The 22,922-nt window shown below is 34.0% G+C and overlaps 3 protein-coding genes and 1 long non-coding RNA gene across 7 annotated transcripts; 2 read left to right on the top strand and 2 right to left on the bottom strand.

The window, feature by feature from the left end:
* Nucleotides 1,454-3,920, top strand: LOC109352660 (pentatricopeptide repeat-containing protein At1g06145-like). Its single transcript, XM_019594812.1, has 2 exons — nt 1,454-3,266; nt 3,299-3,920. The coding sequence occupies exon 1, from the start codon at nt 1,528-1,530 to the stop codon at nt 3,250-3,252; it is 1,725 nt and encodes a 574-aa protein (XP_019450357.1). The 5' UTR covers nt 1,454-1,527; the 3' UTR covers nt 3,253-3,266; nt 3,299-3,920.
* Nucleotides 4,615-10,399, bottom strand: LOC109352526 (GPI transamidase component PIG-S). The gene is made up of 13 exons (XM_019594541.1): nt 10,195-10,399; nt 9,429-10,050; nt 8,924-9,008; nt 8,754-8,843; nt 8,430-8,503; nt 8,113-8,197; nt 7,910-7,999; nt 7,432-7,562; nt 6,257-6,338; nt 6,138-6,185; nt 5,583-5,655; nt 5,367-5,470; nt 4,615-4,961 (listed from the first exon to the last, which is right to left on the bottom strand). The coding sequence occupies exons 1-13, from the start codon at nt 10,349-10,351 to the stop codon at nt 4,842-4,844; spliced, it is 1,761 nt and encodes a 586-aa protein (XP_019450086.1). The 5' UTR covers nt 10,352-10,399; the 3' UTR covers nt 4,615-4,841.
* LOC109352527 lies at nt 4,941-5,477 on the top strand. The gene is made up of 2 exons (XR_002108365.1): nt 4,941-5,058; nt 5,348-5,477. It is a non-coding gene; the product is annotated as an uncharacterized LOC109352527 (long non-coding RNA).
* Nucleotides 18,612-22,629, bottom strand: LOC109352525. 4 transcript variants are annotated; one of them, XM_019594540.1, is made up of 3 exons: nt 22,217-22,629; nt 21,887-22,186; nt 18,612-19,340 (listed from the first exon to the last, which is right to left on the bottom strand). In XM_019594540.1, the coding sequence occupies exons 2-3, from the start codon at nt 22,170-22,172 to the stop codon at nt 18,997-18,999; spliced, it is 630 nt and encodes a 209-aa protein (XP_019450085.1). In that variant the 5' UTR covers nt 22,173-22,186; nt 22,217-22,629; the 3' UTR covers nt 18,612-18,996. The 4 variants fall into 4 exon arrangements, with proteins under 4 accessions (XP_019450085.1, XP_019450083.1, XP_019450084.1 ...); XM_019594538.1 differs by having other exon boundaries at nt 21,887-22,311; nt 22,347-22,628; XM_019594539.1 differs by having other exon boundaries at nt 21,887-22,311; nt 22,352-22,628.

Below are 22,922 nucleotides of genomic sequence, written 5' to 3'. Positions count from 1 at the left end.
AAGATATATTTGTTATGGAGGGCAATGATTTTAGGATAGATTCGTTTTCATTAAAATAGGATAAGATAGATTTGTTATGGAGGACATGATTTTAAATTTCAATTATATTTTTTACTTTGGATATTTTGATTTACACTTATAATTTTATCATATTTTATGTGTTTTTGGAAAAAATGTGTATCGACGTATCGGATACGTATCGTACCCGACACACGTATCAGTATCTGTGTTTCATAGCATCAATGTATCTTTAACCATTAACAAATTTATAAAGAATAGAATGTTATTTGGATTCCTAAAAGATTTATGTCCAACCAACTTAGTTCTTTAAAGTTTAATTCCACCAACTAAGTCATCAAATGATCAAAATGGACACTTAGTTCTCGGGATGACAACCAAGCCCGAACATAAGTTGAAATTGATGGAGAAAATCCACTTTGATTATGTTTGGTTCCGAGTTTCTCCGATTTAAAATATCAATTGTAGAAAAGTGATATGTTTCAGATGAATTTGATATGAGTTCGGGTTACCCAAAACGGAGAAAACCCACACATGGGACCATTTAAATGATAAGTGACATGTTTCAGATGAATTTGATATGAGTTCGGATTATGCAAAATCTGATAGAATAAAGATGATAGTCTATTTTTTAGTCCCGCTGTATTCAGGTTTGAGTATGAGATGCTGGATTTGAGATTAGATAAGCCCAAATCCAACCCCAATTCTTGACCCATCTTCCATAGCATTCTATAAGCATGCCCCTTTACTAGTAGATATAATAATGATACATATTTTATTATTGAATGTAAAATGCATGTACTGATAGTGTAAAGATTTATACACAGTCAATGTATCATCTACCATTTATTTGTAATACTTTTATTTAAAGTCAATAATGACTAAAAATCAATGATGGATGATAAAATGACAGTGTAAAAAACTTTTACACTAATATTGTTTTTTACACTGATAGTATATATATCTTTTTCCCTTTATTATTTTGATTTTTTGAGGTACTTATTCCATATACACACAGATTTTTTGGGCTTTGTTCCAGAAATTCAACTATCACCATAATACTCAATCATAATATCACTTCAAAAAATGTAAATTAAAATCCAAACTTTTTAACTCCAAATAATAAAAAAACACCTACTAAAGTTCTGTTTGGTAAAACTTTGAACCATACCCTAATACTTCACTGGTGTCTATTAAACCCTGTTAACAAGCGCCCTTGTTTGTATCTCTCTGTGTTCCCTTTTATTCTTATATATCAATAAGGTTGCTGCTTAGAGACCAAGGTCACATGTTCAAATCCCGAAAACAGATTTTATATTTGTCAGATAAAGCTGTATATATCTAATCTCTCTATACCGGTATTAAGTGTGAGCCTCGTGGACCGAGCCGCCTTTTTAATATCCTATGTGTCTACTTGTTAACTATTGTTGTGTTTGGAAAGTGAAGAAAAATGCTTAACAACTCAGTGTATCTCATTCCTCACAAAATGTAAAATTTCTAAGTGATGCAATGTTCATCAAACATTTTACGATTACAAAAAGCATTGCTCATCACTGCAATGTACATACTCTCAAAGAATCAATTCTGGGCAAGATAAAGAGATGCTCAACATCAAAAACACTAGATTCAATCTATGGTTCCATGATCAAGACTAATGCCAATCAAGATTGTTTTTTGATGAATCAATTTATAAGTGCATGTTCATTATTTTCTCGTGAAGATTTTGCAGGTTCAGTTTTGACCCAGATGGAAGATCCTAATGTTTTGGTTTATAATGCATTGATTAAATGTTGTGTTCATTGTTGTTATTCAGAAAAAGCATTAGTTTATTATATGATGATGTTGAGAAATGATGTTATGCCTAGTAGTTATTCGTTTTCGTCGTTAATTAAGGCTTGCACTTTGTTGATGGATTCGGGTTTTGGAAAAGGTGTTCATTGCCATGCTTGGAAACATGGATTTGGTTCTCATGTGTTTGTTCAGACTACTTTGATTGAGTTTTATTCGATTCTGGGTGATATAGGTGATTCAAGAAAGGTTTTTGATGATATGCCCGAAAGAGATGTTTTCACTTGGACTATAATGATTTCGGCTCATATTCGGAATGAGGATATGAATTCTGCAGGGAGATTGTTTGATGAGATGCCTGAGAGAAATATTGCTACTTGGAATACCATGATTGATGGATATACAAAAGCAGGGAATGTTGAGTCGGCCGAATCTTTGTTTAATCAAATGCCTGTGAGGGATATTATTTCTTGGACATCCATGATGTCCTGCTATTCTCGGAACAAAAGGTTTAGCGATTTAATAGCTATTTTTCATGAAATGATCAACAAAGGAATAATTCCTGATGAAGTGACTATGACAACCGTCATTTCAGCTTGTGCCCATCTAGGAGCGCTTGACTTAGGGAAGGAGGTACACCTTTATTTGATGCTGAATGGATTTGATATTGATGTTTACATTGGGTCTTCACTAATTGATATGTATGCGAAATGCGGGAGCATAGACAGGTCCCTTTTGGTGTTCTACAAATTACAAAATAAAAACCTGTATTGTTGGAATTCTATGATTGATGGGCTTGCAACGCATGGCTATGCCGAAGAAGTACTAAGATTGTTTGTTGAAATGGAGAGAAAAAGAATCCAACCAAATGCAGTTACATTCATTAGTATCCTAACTGCTTGCACCCATGCAGGATTTATAGATGAGGGTCGTCGCAGGTTTATGAGCATGATCGAGGATTATTGTATCACTCCTCAAGTTGAACACTATGGATGCATAGTTGACCTATTAAGTAAGGGTGGCTTGCTTGAGGAAGCTTTAGAGATTATCAGAAACATGAAATTTGAACCGAATTCTTTTATCTGGGGCGCCTTATTGAATGGGTGTAAGCTTCACAGAAACTTAGATATAGCTCATATCGCGGTTCAAAATCTGATGATTTTAGAGCCAGGTAACAGTGGGTTTTACAATCTCCTTGTTAATATGTATGCTGAAGTAAATAGGTGGAGTGAGGTCGCGAAGATTCGGGCAACTATGAAGGATTTGGGTATAGAAAAGAGATGTCCGGGGTCTAGCTGGGTTGAAATCAATAAGCAAATTCATATGTTTGCAGCTTCTGATAAATATCACCCATCTTATGGTCAAGTTCATATGTTGCTAACTGAACTGGATGAGCAGCTGAAGCTAGCAGGCTATGTCCCTGAACTGGGGACTTTTCTACAATGACTTGGGTTCTTCAAGTAGGAGGGTCCTGAGAAGTGGATATCTTTAAGAAAGAAGAGTTGAAATTAGAATGCAATTACATAGCCTAACGTTTGGAGAAGAACCTTGTTAAATCCTTGCAAGATGTCATAAAGATTCGACAAGTTTTTATGTTGGCTGTCAGTTGTCTGACACAATCTTCACCTTTTATCCAGGGCTTAGAACTGGCCATGTATAGCGTCAAGCAACACAAAGGCAGGTTTACAAGATTTTTTAGCCTTCTTTCGACACTGTAAAACATTCGACGTATACATTCGACGAATTTTGACTGCTTAACTAGTAAGTTAAATTAGACTCAAGTGACACATTTTCTTAATAGATTTGGACTTTGGAGCAATAGCCACCAATCCAAGTTCCAACTAGTGGGAGAAGGCCTTAGTGGTTGTTTTTTTTAAAGAGTTAATATTCTTCTTGCTTTTATGTACTGCTTATTTGTTGCTTAACAGGAATTTGAGAAGTTCAGTCTCTAGCCAGGTATTTTGACTATAGAAAGGAACAGAGGTAACTTCCAGTAATGTCAATATATTGAATCATGGTTGATATGCACTCTTATAACAGATAATGGGGAGTATTTGGCAGAGTTCAAGGATTTTGATGAAGAATTCTCTAGTAGCATCTGCACTTTAGTGATCTTTCTGTGCTATGTTACTGATGAGTGCATTCTGGATGGCATAAAATAGCTTATAGTTCATTTGTACCTTAGTATTCGTTGTAACTTAAGATTGTATTATGTACAAAGATTAACTTGACTCTAAAATTGCATTCCCATGATTTGGTGAGATTTCTTCTCTGAAAAACTTAGGATCTTTTCCACCTAACTTTCTGCACCTTCTCTCCATAAGCATTTAGAGTCTCCCATTTACTTCAATAATCATTTTTGTGTTGTTAGCTTGGTTGCTATAACATAAAATTGGGACTTTTGTTTCAATGAGGTGAACACTGAAAATTAACTCAAGATTAAAAGATTTTAAATACAATACAATTAATCAAAGTAATAAATTGAACTACAGATATAGTTTATAATTTAAAGCTATTAGATTGTATTTAAAAAACTTATGCACATATTTTGTTTGATCGTGTTTGTTAAAGTTCATTTGCAAATAGTATTTGACCAGTGCAAGTGTAATGTTATTAATACCGTAACGGTTATCAAACTAGCCAGGGTACTGGTATAGTGGTTTAATCGGTAGTTTACTAATTAAATCGCATATAGGTGAAGTTAGACATACATATAATATATTAACATTAATGAGACTAACATTAATGAGACTAGAGAGATACATTCATAGATTATACAATAATAACTCAAATTCCTCCCCTTTTTTCCTAATTTTCTCATAACTTTAGTACAACCAAAGAACCAGATTGTCAACATTGTATTGTTCCAATTGTATCCCATACCCCATAAAGTCTTATCAACAATGTCATTTTTCAACAAAATCCATGCCAAGTACTTCTGAAGAAGGGTTTACTAGGATTGAAGAGTGGAACACATTAGACCTCAACTCAACTACTTGGATATTTGCCTCTTAGTGTTATTTGGCCAATGTGGATTAAGATGTAACTTGCGCTTTGGCCTTCCATGCCAAGTACTTCTTATTCTCTTGCTTGTATCTTTTCCATTCTCTTAAAGCAGCTAGTATGACATGCATTGAAACTGGTAGAAAAAATGGCTGCAACAGTACAAGTAAAACAGACATGAAAATCGGTAAACTTTCAGTTTGCAGCGTAAACTTGTATTGTGCATCTCAACTCCATTTTCATAGGCTGGTTGAGCTCATTTACAAAGGTAGAAGAAATGTGGTTGGCAAAGAAACATAAAATAATTAAGATTTACATGAAATGTGAAGATAAGCCAGTTACGAGTAAAAGGTGAGAGTAAATTTCTTTTTACGATTCCATATATGGCATGTTCTATGGGGACTATGGTTCTTCCAAAATCTTAAAGCATGCCAGATACATCGATGAAATGGTGCTATTATGTCCTATCGTAAAATCATTATAGACAAACATACACAGAAACTAGAGTATCAATTTTTATTAGTTAGGACATAGAGAGGAAGAGTTAAAAGACAAACCGAATAGATGGCAAAACAATGCTCAAATGAATAATAGCTGATGGACATAATTGAAGGATGAAAGAAGGCATCCTCTGCCAGAGATCTTGAATGCCTTGATGATACTGACAAGAAAAGAGATTGATCATATTTTAGCAACAAAAAACAGCATACAAATTTTCTTTTAAGTCTCTAACAAGCTTTTGAAATCAACACAAAATTTAGAAAAAGGCATACCAGCTGAAGCACCATACATTCCAATAGACACATTACTTTGAGCAAATTTTGCAGCCTCCAGAGAAAACTTCACCTGTTCAAAGATGACAAAATATTGAGATGAGAAAGGATTTAAAAGCATTCATCAGAAAGAGAATACGAGGAAAGAAAATGTATATATTAATTATTCAGGCAGAGATGACTTCATGCAGCCAATTGAGTCGTTATTTATTTATTTATTTGCTTTATAGAACCAACTGCAACATTATTGATAAAAATCTGAAAAGAATTAAAGAAGTACACACTGTTTCTGACCAAAATCTGAAATCCAACTTCATTAACTTATGATCTTCCCAACTAAAATCCAAAAGGGGAAAACTGCAATGTCCTAGTTACGATAAACTTTCACAGCAATGGAATTCAAAATGAGAGCAAAAACAGAAGAATCGATAGCAACATGTGCACAAACCAATCACCGTATCAGCTGATGGAATATAGTGGAGATCATACTACATTTTAAATAATAATCCAATAGAAATTAATGACCAACCAGAAGAACTGAGTCCAACAAATCACCTGTTTTCCTATTTCATCCTTGATAATCATCCTTGGCAATGACTGTACCTGCATGGGAATAAGTTTTATAAGCTTTCAGCAAACACCAGCTTTGAAACTGACTTGATTGACTAACTTACCAATCTAGAAAGAGAACCAAGTGTCGTGGCGCATGAAAGAAGATTAAAGCATATATGCTTCCTTGACAAAACATCCAATTCCCTGCACACAATCAACAAGAATTATTTCCGAACTTCACAAGCAGTTTTATTCTTAGGCAAGAAAAAAATAGTACAAAGTTAATCCTCTGATACACTTGCAAATAATAGATAATGTAAAGGAAATCTATTTATACCAACCCAAGAAGCTAAAAACTGATTAACTTAAATAAATAAATAGTAATTTCAATGGCTCCAACTAACAAGTGGTATAATTGTGGTCCTCCGTTTGTTTAATGAACAAATATTTCTAAAACTAGTATTGGTAGTTAACAGTATTTGGTGTAGTACATATTTCCTGGCTAACATTTTTCTTAGTCTAGTGACAGTCAAAGGAAAGTAGAGATAGAGGGGGCCAAGAAAAACGGTAGGTAAAACAGTCAAGAAGGATTTGGATATTAATGTTGTATCAATGGACCAAATTTATGATAGAGCATTATGACGTCACTTCGATCCATGTAATCGACCCCACCTAATGGGAATAAGGCTTGGTTGTTGTTGTAGTGTAACAGTGAAAGGAAAATAATTTCTTAATCGAGCGAATCTAAGAAGAAATTTCTCCATTCAATCTCTCAGAAAATAACTTAGATATTCACAAATGTTTCAGTAAAAAAGTACCTTCCAGGAAAAAACAATTTCATGCAATAATATTTTCCTATAATGTATTTTCAGCTGATATTTGATAGAGCATTATGGGTTGTTTGATCCATGTAGACGATCTTACCTAGTAGGACTGAGGTTTGATTGTTGTTGTAGAAAGTATTTTCAGATGGAAATATTTGTTTAGAAAGTGATACATTTTTTTTAAAGATCGACATGTTCATTAAAATAGGAAGAATTCAGATTGGGACTTAAAAAATACAAAACCAATTATAAAAGTATTCATTTTAATTAGATTTCCCCCTTTGTGACATATGTTAACAGCAGGAACTTGTAAAATTAAAGTGAGTCGAAATACAATGCTCATTTAGCACTCCATTATTATGTTTACCGTATGTAGTCAGCATCCAGCTTTCATAATCATCATAACAGATCAAAACAAAGAAAATGAATTTGTAAATCAATAATACCTTAAGGTTGAAAAGCATTATGCTTACCATTCGGTGAAACCTCTTTCACTCCCTAGGAGAATGGTTGTGCCTGATTGACCAACATAAAGGTTATCAGACTTCAGACCAAGGAGTTGCCGCAACTGCCCCATGAGAATTTCAAAAAGCTTCTGGAGATCCTGTTTCAGAATATGCATTTTCAGTGTTCAGCAAAAAAAAAAATTAATGATATTCTCCAACGCTGAGACTATAAATAAATCTGCTTACTTAACTGGCATTCAAATCTTTATTTAAACAAAAAAAATAAAGTAATGCTTTTCAAAAATTGCTCAAATAAAATGCCTTAGAACAAAAATCTATGAATTATGCGTTCAAACTTTAAAGTGAGTCTAAGTTGAAGGTGCAAAATACACAATAAAAAGTTTCAAAGCACCAGTTTACTTTCAATGAAAAAAATGAGAGGCTACTTGTTCCTATGACAGTTAGTGAATTAACAAACAGATCCAATAATGAGTAAAAGAAGAACCTGGGGAGAAATCACATGTCTGACTGGATCCTTACTTTCCAAATCCTTTTTACAACTGTGGGGATTCCATACTACAACACCTCCCCACATCTGCAATATTCCAAAATAGTCACTTCAAATGTTGACCAATTTGACAATTTTATAAGATGCAATGATGTTACATAAAGAATGAGTAAGGAACTTTTGAAGGTAAGACAAATAACTGGAGATATAAAGCCATTAGTCTTAGAGAGATCTCCATTTGGAAGCTCCATTTGAAGAGGACACTCCTTTGCAGATGGTATATACCTGACATAATAGAAAAGTAAGTACTGTCTTACAGCAGAACATAATTAACAAGTTGAAACCAGACACTAGAAAATACGAATTTGGTAGAGAGAGACATAAAAGTGGTTTCATTTTTTCTTATTTAATGCTGATGCTATAAACAGTAAATTGACTAAAACTCGGTCTAAAACAAAGCTTGATGTATGGAAATGAAAAAAATTAAATAAATATAGGACTGAGTTGAAGAATATACACCACAAGTTGCAATACTTTTGACCTCCCACCCGCTGCAACTGAAGTATCCAAGTGCCACTCATTTGAATTTACCTGTTTAGCATAGAAATATTCTCATCATAAATTATATTTTTAAGTATCTCGGATAACATGACCAAAACTAGAAACACGGACATAACTCAAAACATTATTTTATAACCTAGACATCATGCTAGTATGTCAAGTACTCCAGGTGGAAAGTTACATCAATCAAATTGCTACAAGTTTGAAGAGTCACCAGCCAGAACTAAATATGTTATAGTTCTACTAAAAATGATAAGTCAAAGCCATAGAGAAATCATACAAAGAAAGGAAGATCCTTGGTACTAAATATGTGACTGCCATGCTCATCATCCCAGTAAGAAAATGAAGACTTTGGTGTGTGGTACAAAACCTGCAAATTAGGATGAATAGGCATCATAAAAATCTGGAGTATACAGGAAGTCTCATAACAGTTACATTACAAGACTTCACCTGGCTTTCGACGGTGATGTTTGCTATAGGCTGCAAAGCCTCGACCACAGGTTGCAATAAAGTCTCATCAATTTCTTGAAAATTCCTACATTAGATCAACACAAAAACTGCTATTGGAAATATTGATTGGTGTTGGAACCTTTACTCTAGTGAATAGCAGTATCATTCATGTATCTAGGGAGTAGCTCTATTTTTAATTGTTTTGTAAACATTAAGTTGAAAGCTTCACAAATCTCTCAATCTAAATTATATCGGTTATGCAAGTCTCTCAAGTACTTCAAAATTATATTATTACATTATACTGAAGATAATGAAGTTCATATTCCTGACATGACAAAGAAAGGTAGATATATGAAACAACAGCAGCACAGTTCAATGAAGATTTAGCAAGTCGAGCATATCACACACAACAAAGCATATATTTTATAAATCACAAACGTTAGAAGCAAAACTAAATGTTCACTAAGACAGCATTGTACTAAAATTTCATTTTCATAATTCATACCAATCATATATCCAATCTTGTGGGTTAGCATTGAGCAAACTGAAGGAAAGAACAATCCTGCCATCAGCACCAACAGGCATGAACTCCCCGCGAATCGAACTCCCTTCATTCCCACCATTAACAAACACCTTAGCAAAGATCTCAGCCACTCTCCACACTGCTTCTTCCTCCGAAACCTTCCCGACTATCCATGCATGCCGATACTTCCCCACCACAGTCCTAACATCCTCCTCTTCTCCATTCACCACCACAACACTATACACCTTCCCTCCACCAATCCCATTTCCCAAACAATTCTTCACCAACTCATCAGCATCTTCATCACTACCCCTCAAATTCCCATTTCCCACGCAATCAAAACTCGAATCCACAACCACAGTCACGTCATAACTGCTGCAATGTCCACATTGCGAAACATTCGGGTTAAGCTCATACATTTTCCTAGTGATTGCTGTTCCAACCTCACCATGAGAAACCCTAGAATCGAAACCAGTGAATATAGCTTGAAATTGGCACGGAAATTGCAACGGATTGGACTCAATTTCAGAAGAAAATGATTCAATTTGTGGAAACGGTAACGGAGTGCGATAGATTTCAATGGATTTCCAAAGAAGTGGAAAACCTGAAAAGAACAAAAACCAAAGAAAAATAAACAAGAAATGGTTCTTTCAAAGAAAACAATGCTCGTAAAGTGAGAAATATGAGCTTTGAGTAATAATAAAGGGAAATAATTGAAAATGTAGTGAAGAGTGAAAGAGAGAGAGACCTAAGATGAAAGAGAAGAGAACTGAGAGAGTGAGAAAGAAGCGTTTAACGCCTGGTTTAGTGTTTCGCATAGTATTTGGATCCAATTCAGAAGAGGAATCTGAGTTTTCTGGATTTGGATGTGAAGTTGATGGAGAATCGGAGATTTCTTCCGCCATTGTTTCAGGTAAGCTTTTGCATATTCCAACTCAGATGGGTATTATGCATTTTTTCTCATGGTGTATGTTTTCTGTGATAGGTCGAAAAAATAATTAATTATTAAATTTTTAATTTAAATATATTTTTTAATTAATCATAGTGGTAATAAGTTGAGTGATACATTTTATAGAATAATAGATATACTTTCATTTAGTGGTCATTCACAATTTATTTTTAATCACTCCTTTAAAAAAACACATGTTAATTACAAGATTATTATTAGCAACTGCAAGCACGTTAATTAATTTTTTCTGATAAAATCGTGAATACTATATTCTTGAAAAACGACACTAATTCGGTATTGGTAATTAATTTTGACGGTATAATTTCAATCAAAATGGACCGTGACCGAATTCATATTTTATAATATTGAATATTAAATTTATATTTTTTATTTTGATAATTAAAATGTTTTTTATTGGATTTATTATCTCATGTTTGCTTTTCATGAAAAAATATCAATTGAAGTGGAGAGTTTCTTCAAACAAGAAGGGAATGGGTCAACTATTCAATCAAATGATATTGAGCATGTTTCCCATCTCTTCTTGAGAAACAAGTGGGCTATTTCTTTGCAAAATTGTGCCCAATTTCATATGTGGCAATTCCGCCAAAATCTCTTCGTTAGGTAGGGGAAGAATCCGCACGAATCGGATTTTTTGAGGAACTTATCGAGAGCGAATTGGATTTGGTTAGACAATGTGTGGTTGGTAAACAAGGATCGGTTTTTTAGCAAGGTACGGAATGTATCATCAAACACTCAATATGATTCTATGAGATCTAGTTTCATTCAAGTAACAAATTCTAGCCAATTGAAAGGATCTTCTGATCAATCCAGGGATCATTTCGATTCCATTAGGAATGAGGATTCAGAATATCACACATTGATCAATCAAAGAGATATTCAACAACTAAAAGAAAGATTGATTCTTTGTTGGGATTCTTCCTTTCTTCAAACGGAACGAACAAAGATAGAATCGGAGCGATTCCCTAAATTCCTTTCTGGATTTTCCTCAATGTGCCGACTATTCATGGAACGTGAGAAGTAGATGAATAATCATTTGCTTCCAGTGTACTTCATGTTATAATTTTTGTATTTATTATAATATTCAACTTAAAGTGAGATGTATTAATTATAGTTATCTAGGATTATATGGTTTTACTTTAAAAATAAAAAATATTAAGGGCAAAATAAAAAAATAGAATTAATTATTTAAGTTTTAGTTTTATATATAGTATAAGTAACCATAAAATTTGGGTTGGTTCCTTGGTTTCTCTCACATTTTTTTTTTCAAAATTTGATTTTGATTTGTTTTACTCACTTGTTTTTATATGGGTTGGTTCTATTTTTTGTTGCATGAAGCTGTACTTTTTATTTTATTTTTATGATAAAAAATTGGGGTAATTAATTGGCCATGTAAAATGAGAAGAGAAACAAGTGAATGCCATTTGTGTTGTATGATCTATTTTTCATTTAGTCATGTTGTTGATTACAATAAGAGTAAATTAAATTATGGCCCCAATTATATTACTACATTTCTAAAAAAATTCATCTCAACATTAAGTAAATAAACTATCTTTACATTTTTTTTCGGAATCTTTCTCCTCTTAATTTCTCTTCTCTTAATCTATTTTCTTTTGTTAGTGTCCTCATATTTTTATTCTTTTCTTAAACTAAATCTTTGGAAAAGCAACATTCACAAATCTCATATTTGTGATGGTGGATTTTGAAAAAATAGAAGAGAGATTCAGAAAAGAAAGATAGATTAAGAAATGAATGAGAATATGAGGATACAAACAAAAGAAGATAGATTAAGAGAAGATAAGAGAAATTCATAGAAAAGAGATTGAGAAGGGGAAAAAAAGAGAGTATGTGGAAACATTACAAAAGAGAAGAGAAATTCAATGAGTAGATTTGAATTAATAGTGTTAATTTACCTAACGTTGAGATGATTTTTTTTTATAGATGTCATAATACGATTGGGTACTAGTACTACAAGTGTCTTAAGTACTTTACTTTAAGTTTAGTCTTTAAAATATAACATACAATACTTGTCAATGGAGTTGTCAATTTTATAAAAAATCATATTATATTAAAAACTCAAACTCTATTGTCAACTTTGAACATATTATATTAAAACTCCAATCTCATGAAGGAGCAAAAAAATAATAATAAACTTGGCAGCCTTATTGCTGAGTTCCTCATAAAATTGCCAATATTATTAACGACTTTTGAAAAACTTCACTAAACTAATCTGGTAATTAATTTTGAAAGGTATAATATAAGTAAATATTTCAGACAAAGTATATATATGACGTAACTTTGTCACCCCTAAAATTGCATTTAAAAATTTTGGGTGCCAAGTGAGAAAAATATTGTCACATAAGACGATATTTCCCATAAAGATAATATGATTAACGACACAATCATATAAGTTGGATGATGAAATCACAAATAAAAAAATAATCTAATATTTTCAACAATTATTTTTATTGTACCAAAAGAACAATTACTTTTTGTCGTACCAAAAAACAATTATTTTTGTAATATTCATGACCTAAACAATAAAACCAATAATACAAGTGTAATAATTACAAAAAAAATACTCTATGACATTGAAAAAGATATAGTCACACATCAACAAAAAAAAATTAATAATCTTTAACTAAAATTGAAAAAGATATAATTAGACATTAATAATTTCTTTTCGAAATCTTTAACTAATATTGAGAGGGTCAAGCGAACGCTGGTCCCACTCCCACAAATTATGATGTAGACTCTCCTATTTAAGAAAATCTTAGACTAGCACCCTTCCAGAGTGCAATGGAAGTTACTAGTCTAGGTCATGAATCTTTATGACCCATTGACCCCATTCAGGTAAGTATTTTAAAATGTTGTAAATGAGGTTTATTTTATACACTTGTTTATGACAACTGTTAGCTTTATAATTGGTTCTTCCATGGTTATTGATTGTCTTCTTCCCTCTTTTGGTTTCCTATTTCTGGGTTAAGGGTAGTTTAGGAATATTAGTTTCTTTTAATGGCCTTTTGGGTTTTTCCCCCTTTCAGATTAGTTATTACAGTTTTTCTGTTAAGTTAGTTTCCCTTGTTTTGGTCTTTTTATATAGCCTTTTCTTCTCCTTCAGCAAAGTAAGAATAATAATAAAAGAAGTGTTACTTTTCTCCTCTTGGTTTAAGTTCTTTCTTCTTCCTCCTCTTCTTCTTCCTCATGAATCGTTATTACACTAAGATGGTATCAGAGAAGTAAAATGCTCTGATTCGTCATCAGCACCAAAGCTTCAAAACCGATTCTCTTCCTTCTCCTTATCCTTTGTTCTGATCTCCTTTCCTTTCCCTTCAAATGACGAATCAGACTTATTTGGATTTCAACACAAATCCTTCCAATCCTTTTTTTCTTCACTCGAATGAAAATCCGACATTGGTGTTAGTTACACCTTTACTAAATGGTAAAAATTACCATTCTTAGGTAAGGGCTATGAGGATGATTTTAGAATCCAAGAACAAGATTGGTTTTCTTGACAAAAGTATACCACAACCTCTCCCTGAAGATGTTCTCTATTGTCCATGGAGAAGATGTAACAACACAATCATGTCTTGGCTTCAACGTTCTGTAGAAGAGTCCATAGTCAAATCAATTCTTTGGTTTGACACTGCTTTAGAAGTATGGACAGACCTCAAAGACAGATTCTCACAAGGTGATATCTTTCGTATTGCTGAACTTCAAGAAGAATTCTATCACCTACACCAAGGTAACCTCACCATCTCTGAATTTTTCAATGAACATTAATAATTTCTTTTCGAAATCTTTAACTAATATTGAGAGGGTCAAGCGAACGCTGGTCCCACTCCCACAAATTATGATGTAGACTCTCCTATTTAAGAAAATCTTAGACTAGCACCCTTCCAGAGTGCAATGGAAGTTACTAGTCTAGGTCATGAATCTTTATGACCCATTGACCCCATTCAGGTAAGTATTTTAAAATGTTGTAAATGAGGTTTATTTTATACACTTGTTTATGACAACTGTTAGCTTTATAATTGGTTCTTCCATGGTTATTGATTGTCTTCTTCCCTCTTTTGGTTTCCTATTTCTGGGTTAAGGGTAGTTTAGGAATATTAGTTTCTTTTAATGGCCTTTTGGGTTTTTCCCCCTTTCAGATTAGTTATTACAGTTTTTCTGTTAAGTTAGTTTCCCTTGTTTTGGTCTTTTTATATAGCCTTTTCTTCTCCTTCAGCAAAGTAAGAATAATAATAAAAGAAGTGTTACTTTTCTCCTCTTGGTTTAAGTTCTTTCTTCTTCCTCCTCTTCTTCTTCCTCATGAATCGTTATTACACTAAGATGGTATCAGAGAAGTAAAATGCTCTGATTCGTCATCAGCACCAAAGCTTCAAAACCGATTCTCTTCCTTCTCCTTATCCTTTGTTCTGATCTCCTTTCCTTTCCCTTCAAATGACGAATCAGACTTATTTGGATTTCAACACAAATCCTTCCAATCCTTTTTTTCTTCACTCGAATGAAAATCCGACATTGGTGTTAGTTACACCTTTACTAAATGGTAAAAATTACCATTCTTAGGTAAGGGCTATGAGGATGATTTTAGAATCCAAGAACAAGATTGGTTTTCTTGACAAAAGTATACCACAACCTCTCCCTGAAGATGTTCTCTATTGTCCATGGAGAAGATGTAACAACACAATCATGTCTTGGCTTCAACGTTCTGTAGAAGAGTCCATAGTCAAATCAATTCTTTGGTTTGACACTGCTTTAGAAGTATGGACAGACCTCAAAGACAGATTCTCACAAGGTGATATCTTTCGTATTGCTGAACTTCAAGAAGAATTCTATCACCTACACCAAGGTAACCTCACCATCTCTGAATTTTTCAATGAATTGAAGACCATTTGGGAAGAAATAGAAACATTCAGACCTACTAGAAAATGCTCATGTACAATACCCTGCTCTTGTGTCCTTTACAAGGAACAAGAGTATGTAGTAAGATTCTTAAAGGGTCTTAATGACCAATATGCTCCAGTGCGTGCCCAGATCATGCTAATGGAGCCCCTTCCTTAGACCTGGATCCTAAGGCCTTGAATTACAATTCAGAAACTACCAGAAATAACACCAACTCTCAACACAATAGAGGTAGGAACAACCAACTTTATAAAGGTAGGGGTGGCAGATTTAATGGTCAAGGCAGACAACCAAATAGATATTGCACTCACTGTGACAGAACAAACCATACCATAGAAACTTGCTTCCTAAAACATGGCTATCCTTCTGGATACCAAACAAATAGAACTAGAATGGTTAACCATGTCACGGGTTTCCCCTTAGACAACCTTGCATCAGACCAATCCACCCAACAACCTCAAGCTACTACATCTATCCAAGGCTTCACTGAGAAACAATACCAAGGACTCATGCACCTTCTCAACCAGAACAGACAAGAAAAGACTCACACAACAAATTCTGCAGTGAATATCCACAATGACTCTGCTAATCCAGGTATTCCTCACTCACCTTGGCTTCTTGATACTAGTGTTACTGATCACATCAGTTTCAATTTACATCTCTTCACCATAACCAAAAATATTTCCCCTATCCTGATCACATTACCCACTAGTGACAAAGTATCCACCACTCTATCTGGCACAATCATTTTATCCCCTACTCTTACCCTTTTTAATGTTCTTTATGTGCCTCAATTCCAAGTTAATCTCATTTCAGTAAACAAATTAATCCTTACCTTTAAATGCCATTTAATCTTCACTCAAGATAAATGTGTCATTATGCAGAATGCTTCCAGGAAGATGATTGGTTCAGCTAAGCTTCAACATAGCTTATTCCAAATCATCCAACATGCCACACACCTCATCAATAGACTCCTAACACCTTTACTAAAACATAAATCTCCTTATCAACTGCTACATGGCAGAATTCCTCCCCTTGATCATCTCAGAGTATTTGGATGTCTAACCTATGCAAGCACCATCTCTGCCCACAGAACAAAATTTCTCCCTAGAGCTAGGAAGTGTGCCTTCATTGGTTACAAAGAGGGCACAAAAGGGTATATCCTTTATGATTTGAATTCTCAAAACATTATTACTTCAAGAAATGTATATTTTTATGAAATTCACTTCCCTTTTCTAGCCCTTCAACCAAACACTATCCAACCCCAACCTTTTTGCAGATCCTACCACTTCTCATCCCCTGCCTCTGATGACCCTACCTCTACAACCATCACAACTCAACCTGATCCTATCCCAGATACTCCTATCCCCACCACAAACCTACCTCCTAGACAATCATCTAGAATTAGAGGCCCCATTCCCACCTCCGTGATTATCATTGCCAATTAGCCCATACTAACCCTCAAACTAAAATCCCTTCTACAATAGTATTATATCCTATATCCTTTATCCTCTCTTATGATAAGTGTTCCCCATCATATAAAGGTTTTTGTTTGAATGTTACTTCTACCTTTGAACCATCCACTTTTAAACAAGCATCTCTTATGCCTCATTGGCAGAATGCTATGCAATTAGAATTGAAGGCTCTCCAAGATAATAATACTTGACTCTTATGCCTCTACCCCTACTAAAAACCCAATTGGATGCAAATGGGTTTACAAAACAAAATATAAGGCTGATGGCACTTTAGAAAGACACAAAGTCAGGCTTGTTGCCAAAGGCTACATTCAATTAGAAGGAGTAGATTTCTTTGATACTTTCTCTCCTGTTGTAAAAATCACTACTGTTCGTTTAATCCTAGCCTTGGCTGCCTACAACAATTGGTTTTTGGAACAATTGGACGTTAACAATGCTTTCCTTCATGGGGACTTACATGAAGAAGTATATATGACTCATCCCCTAGTCTTCTTACTACCCCAAATACCTTGGTTTGTAAGCTAAACAAATCCATTTATGGCCTCAAACAAGCTAGCCGTGAATGGCCCATCTTGAGGGCTTTATAATTGGTTCTTCCATGGTTATTGATTGTCTTCTTCCCTCTTTTGGTTTCTTGTTTCTGGGTTAAGGGTAGTTAAGGAATATTAGTTTCTTTTAATGACCTTTTGGGTTTTTCTCCTTTCAGGTTAGTTATTTCAGTTTTTCTGTTAAGTTAGTTTCCCTTGTTTTGGTTTGTTTATATAGCCTTTTCTTCTCATTCATCAAAGTAAGAGTAAGAATAATAATAAAAGAAGTGTTACTTTTCTCCTCTTGGTTTAAGTTCTTTCTTCTTCCTCCTCTTCTTCTTCCTCATGAATCGTTATTGCACTAAGACTAGCTTCACCTTCTGGCAATGTAGGACTTAACTAGCCACCACTTACAATGCACAATCAACTACTACACACATTAAATTTAAGCATCATTATATGATTGTTCTTTTCTATAACTATAATTCACCATTACCATAGTTCCATGCTATTTAAGATGCATAAATGAATTTTATAGACAATCTTATGCAAACAAAAATTATAGTGGGGAAGAATGTGGTTACATGGTGCACCAAATTTAGCTTTTTCTTAACCTTTTGGCAGAATCCAAGTCATATCTTGGAGGGGTAGAGGGTTGTCCTACAAGAATTGAAGTAAGATATAAAGACAGTTGTTGCCTTCAAATATCATTGGATTCCCAACTTGATATAGAAAAGTGTGGAATGTTGATAGGAAAATTGAATGGACTTAATTTACATAAAGAGATTTGTATATAATAAACAACCTAAGTAGTTTTCATATCATTAAAATTTTGATTACAAAAGCTACATCAAGAAACCATATACATGACAACGTTGATCGTGTAAAAACATTTGTGGTTGGAAATCAAACTAAAAGTATTGTCCATCTATTTTGTAGCAATTTCAGCTTATTAAGCTGATGATATGAGCATCAAACTTGAACTGTTATTCATTTTGGATTTTGGAAATGGTGGTTCAACCTTACTATATACGAGTGTTTTAAATTGTAATTGTGGTCGCAATTACGGTCGCAGTCCAAATATAGTCTGATACAGTTATGTTGCGGCTTGTTGCAGTCACAACACTGTGATTCGATATTACACCGTAATTGCGGTGTAATACAGTTGCGATGATCACCGCAACCACAATATTGCAGCTGCATCACGTGATGCTGATGCAGTCAACAACCTGAAACACTGCTATATACTAAGCTTATCCAACCAGGAAACAAGTATCAGAATCATCAATAACACAAAAACTGATGTTTTTTTTTTTGCATAAAGAATGCCAACATGCATCATGAGACAAAACACACTGAAATTCAACAAACTTTTTCTAATCCTTGGTAAGTATTTGTCATGCCATTTAAAAAGTAGAGGAAGAAACTAGAATAGGAATTGTTAAGTACTCTTACACCAAAATGGTGGAGCTGAAAATGAAAGGAAGTGGAAGAGGGAAACACAACAGAAAGAGCTGCAAATTTTACAAATACCATTTTGGTAAAATTGCATATTCAGGAAGGACCAAAAAATGACTCTTTTTTCTGCATTTTGCAACAAATTAAGGATGATACTGTTGAAATCTCTTCCCTGAGATATTGTTTCTCAATGTATCTCAGCCTTTCCCTTAAATCTAGTGTCTTAGTGTTTGAGCCTGAAGATTTTGGTTCTCTTCCAAGAGTCTGTCATATTCGAGTAATAGATCCGCAGCTTGCTTTTGAAGGGAAGCGACATGTGATTCGGCGGTCTCAATTCTTTTGTCTTTCTCTTCGGATTCTAACTTCATCTTTTTCAAACTTTCTGATAGCAGCTTTATCTCCTTGGAAGATTTCTCCTCCTTTTCTTTAAGGTTGATTGTTTCATTTTTAAGGTTTTCCAACTCTTCTTTAGAAGATCCTTTATTACTCCTTAAATTAATAAGTTTTTGGAGATAATGATGCACACGATCGATTAGGAATCCGAGGAATAAGGTGAAACCTGCAAGATCAAATTAATTCATTCACGACAAGATAATCTAGCTTTCAAAGTAAAAAAGATGTATGCAAATTCCTAGCTAATCCTCATTAATTTCAACTTATGGTGCGATAAAATCACTTAACAAAACCTTGCATACAACGAGCTAATGGCCAGTAAAGAAAATAGGTCTCCCTATAGCATCAAACTGAACAAAGTCAAGAAAAATAGATACACATATCGTAGCTCGTTATGCACTTAATTATGGAATAAACTTGCTGATTAGAAAACCAATTCAAAACTGAAGACGTCGCAAAATAAAACATGTGTCTTGCCATTTTGTATAAAAATATCACAACAGCAAATGCAGATACTTCAAAACTTATCATATAGTATTTGGTTTAAAGGGTAGCCCAATTCCCAAGGCGCCCACCTGGAGAGGGTATATATGTATGCAGCCTTACCCTCGCAAGCAGAGAATTTTTTCCGGAAATTATCAAAAATAACAAATTAATATAAACTAAACAGAGTCGGTAACATAAAAACAAGCTACAGTTCACACTATGCCATCCTGATACAGGAGTGTTAGTCACACATTGATTGCGGGAGAGACATGGAACTCCCGTCTACAGACTGCATTTTAGGAGTGGCCTCTCCTCTGCACCAAATTGGTACCGGAGCCCATTCGTCATCCCCACAATGTGGATCGACCGCACTTCCCAACCTGACAAGATTGACACAAGAGAACGAGTCCCTCATGGCTGGGTGAGAGGCACGGAGCTTCTATTTAAAGTAGAAGCCTTCCCAGCTTAGCAGCCTAGTTTTAGAAAAGGTCTCTCCTCTGCATCACATCCCTTAGAATATATACACAGTGGTCAAAAGTCTTCATTTCAAAACCCGAAATTTCAATTTATGTCTACATTCAAAAAGATTGTGGTGAAACCATCAATAAGAACTAAAATTATGCATATATGGTATATGTGCTTATCCATCCCCGCTTCTTTTTTACTCTTTCTTGAGCTTTTGTTCATATGTTACTGTTAGCTCTGGTATGTTTATTTTTAGAGATCTCATATATTAACCCGTCCGTTTACCAAAATAAAGCCTTTTAACCTTACAATATTCCTTACAGCCGTTCCAATGAATAGACCAATTTCCGACAAGTGTTATCCTTCGAAATACTTTGCTATAAGAATAGTGCTAAAACCTACTATTCCATACCAGCTCTTTTTCCTTCATGATTCTAATCTCCTCATGATGCAAGTAAATTTTTAACCACAAACTCATTCTTAAGTCCATTAGTTAAAATTCTTTAAGCCGGTTCCTAGAAAAGAACAATTTTCAGGCCTTCAAACACACCCCAATTTCCCCCCAAAACCAAGATTGTTTATGTTAACAAGATTACGTCTTGCACATTCAGGCAAGTTGAATTCATTCTGTTGATCACAACATTCTCCCTTCTAAGCTAACAAATATCCGAATTTTTAAGTGTGGACTCTCCTCTGCATAAACTGTATTGAGTGCTATCCTTCGTCACACTTTGTGATCAGAAACTCAAAGGAAACTTGTCACAACCTATTTAAAACTTGATATACTTGTTGAAGGAAAAACGAGAAACATAAATGATGTTATCTCGAAATAGGTCCAGTAACTTCATAAATTTCAAATTATGTCCTTGTTGATAACATAGACCTTAAAATCCAAACTAATAAATCAAATTAAATAAAAAAATTATTGACAGATGACAACTTAACAATAGAACTTTTCTTATCCTCGCATCCAATTAAAATATTTTCCTCATGAGAATATCAAACTTCCATCATGTGCAAGCTACACACACAATACATATAACTTTCTCTATGCTGAATTCAATTGTTGACAGCTGCAAGCTAACAATAGAACTTTTTTATCCTTGCATCCAATTAAAATACTTTTGACATGAGAATATCAAACTTCCATAATTTACAAGGCACGCACATAAAACATATAAATTTGTCTATGCTGCATTCAATTGTTGAAGTGTTAAAACGTGAACCATTGCAGTTCCAATCAAAAGTGTGTCTGGTATATCATGTTCTATGATCTAATCCCCTTTCTGATTAATATTATCAGAATACATTACATGACATATATCAAATTCCAAAAATAAAGAAAAAAAACACAAGGGTAATGGATGCAGAAAACACTAATAGATATGCGTATAAAGCTACTGGGAAATCCCAAAAACAAAACAGAAAGAAAAGGAAAATACTATATAAGCATATCGAATCAATTCTATAATTGCCAACTTGTCCTTCAAAACAAATTCAGGAAAGATCAAAAAATACGACTTTAACTCCAGAATTCCGTAGTTATCGGTTAGGTAACAAAACAAGGTACAAAATTAGCACAACATTTAGTTAACTTTCAAAAGTAAACATGTAATAATAACACTAGGTCCTTCAAGTTTAGAATTGAGACAAATGGGTGAGCACAAAATGCACCAAACACAATAAAATCATAAACTGAGCAAGCATTAACACAATAAACAAGGATGCAAATAACCAAGACATAAAGGATTAAGAATGCACCGATGAGTGAAGCCTCGAGCAAGTGAGTCCTCCACAGAACTTGATCCATAGGTGACATAGTACCAAGCTTAGCACCTTTATTCTGGATCTTAACAATGCTCATAAGATTTGAAAGGAGGATCACAAACATGGTACCAGCAATAGTTTTCACTGTAGCTGGACCCTTCCCCATCTTCAGCTGATCTAAGCTCTTAATCACTAGATCTCTCAATAGCCCTATCTTCACTAACAAAAGGAATGCCATAACACCCTCAGCAAAAATCACCAAGAACAACAATTGAATCATCCTTGCTTCTTTTCAAAAATAAAATGAAAAATAAACACTAACTCCACTACAATTACCCAAAATTCCTTGCTTTCTTCAAATGGGTTGTTTTAACTTTTAAGCTAGAGGTGTAAAATTTTACAACAATGGAGTTTCATTCCTAAAGAACAAAACTACAAAAAGTAGCTCCTAAACCTCACTAAGAACACATTCACATAGACCCTTTTATGATTTTCTGAAATTGAAAAGACCCACATGATATTCAACTAAAAAAATTGATAACTAACATGAAAGCTTCAACCTTTACATGCATTAATAGAAAGGGGAAGGCTCAAAAATCAATTTTGGTTAGTGGGTATAGATGAGTGACATAGAAAGAGAGAGGGTTTGAGAAAGAAAAGGGGAATGAAACTGTTTTAGGGTTTGGGAATCAAAGGGTGTTTATTTTTTTGCTGCAAATCAAAGAAAGACACAGGCAGAAAAAGTAAGGAAGTGAGTCAAATGACAGAACAACATCACTTAAGTGCAATACAGTGTCTTATACGTGTCTTGTTTTTTTCTATCTTCACAGTTAAAACGAGCGGTCCACTCATACAAGTGGAATCTCGATCCTTCCCGATAATGGAGAGACAATATCAAATGAGATAAATGACAATATTTGTTATTTAAAAAGATAGTTTTAATGATTCATCAAATAAACATGTACTTCATATTTATGTATTGGATTATCTAGTACAATAAATGATTATTACAATTCATACGAGGCGTGGG

This window comes from Lupinus angustifolius, chromosome LG07, assembly GCF_001865875.1.
Source record: "Lupinus angustifolius cultivar Tanjil chromosome LG07, LupAngTanjil_v1.0, whole genome shotgun sequence".
NCBI classification, from domain to species: domain Eukaryota; kingdom Viridiplantae; phylum Streptophyta; class Magnoliopsida; order Fabales; family Fabaceae; genus Lupinus; species Lupinus angustifolius.
Note: the sequence above shows the minus strand (reverse complement) of the source record. Positions and strands in the feature narration are given on the sequence as shown.

Bases quoted from the DNA above. Each gene is read 5' to 3' on its own strand.
- LOC109352525 (XM_019594540.1), bottom strand. From the start codon at position 22,172: ATGATTCAATTGTTGTTCTTGGTGATTTTTGCTGAGGGTGTTATGGCA. The intron at 19,341-21,886 runs GTGCATTCTTAA...TTGATCTTGCAG, and splicing joins GCTCGAGGCTTCACTCATCG to GTTTCACCTTATTCCTCGGA.
- LOC109352660 (XM_019594812.1), top strand. From the start codon at position 1,528: ATGTTCATCAAACATTTTACGATTACAAAAAGCATTGCTCATCACTGC.
- LOC109352526 (XM_019594541.1), bottom strand. From the start codon at position 10,351: ATGGCGGAAGAAATCTCCGATTCTCCATCAACTTCACATCCAAATCCA. The intron at 8,504-8,753 runs GTATGATTTCTC...TATGCTAAACAG, and splicing joins CCAAGGATCTTCCTTTCTTT to GTAAATTCAAATGAGTGGCA. The intron at 5,471-5,582 runs GTATGCCTTTTT...TTTTCTTGTCAG, and splicing joins AATGTATGGTGCTTCAGCTG to TATCATCAAGGCATTCAAGA.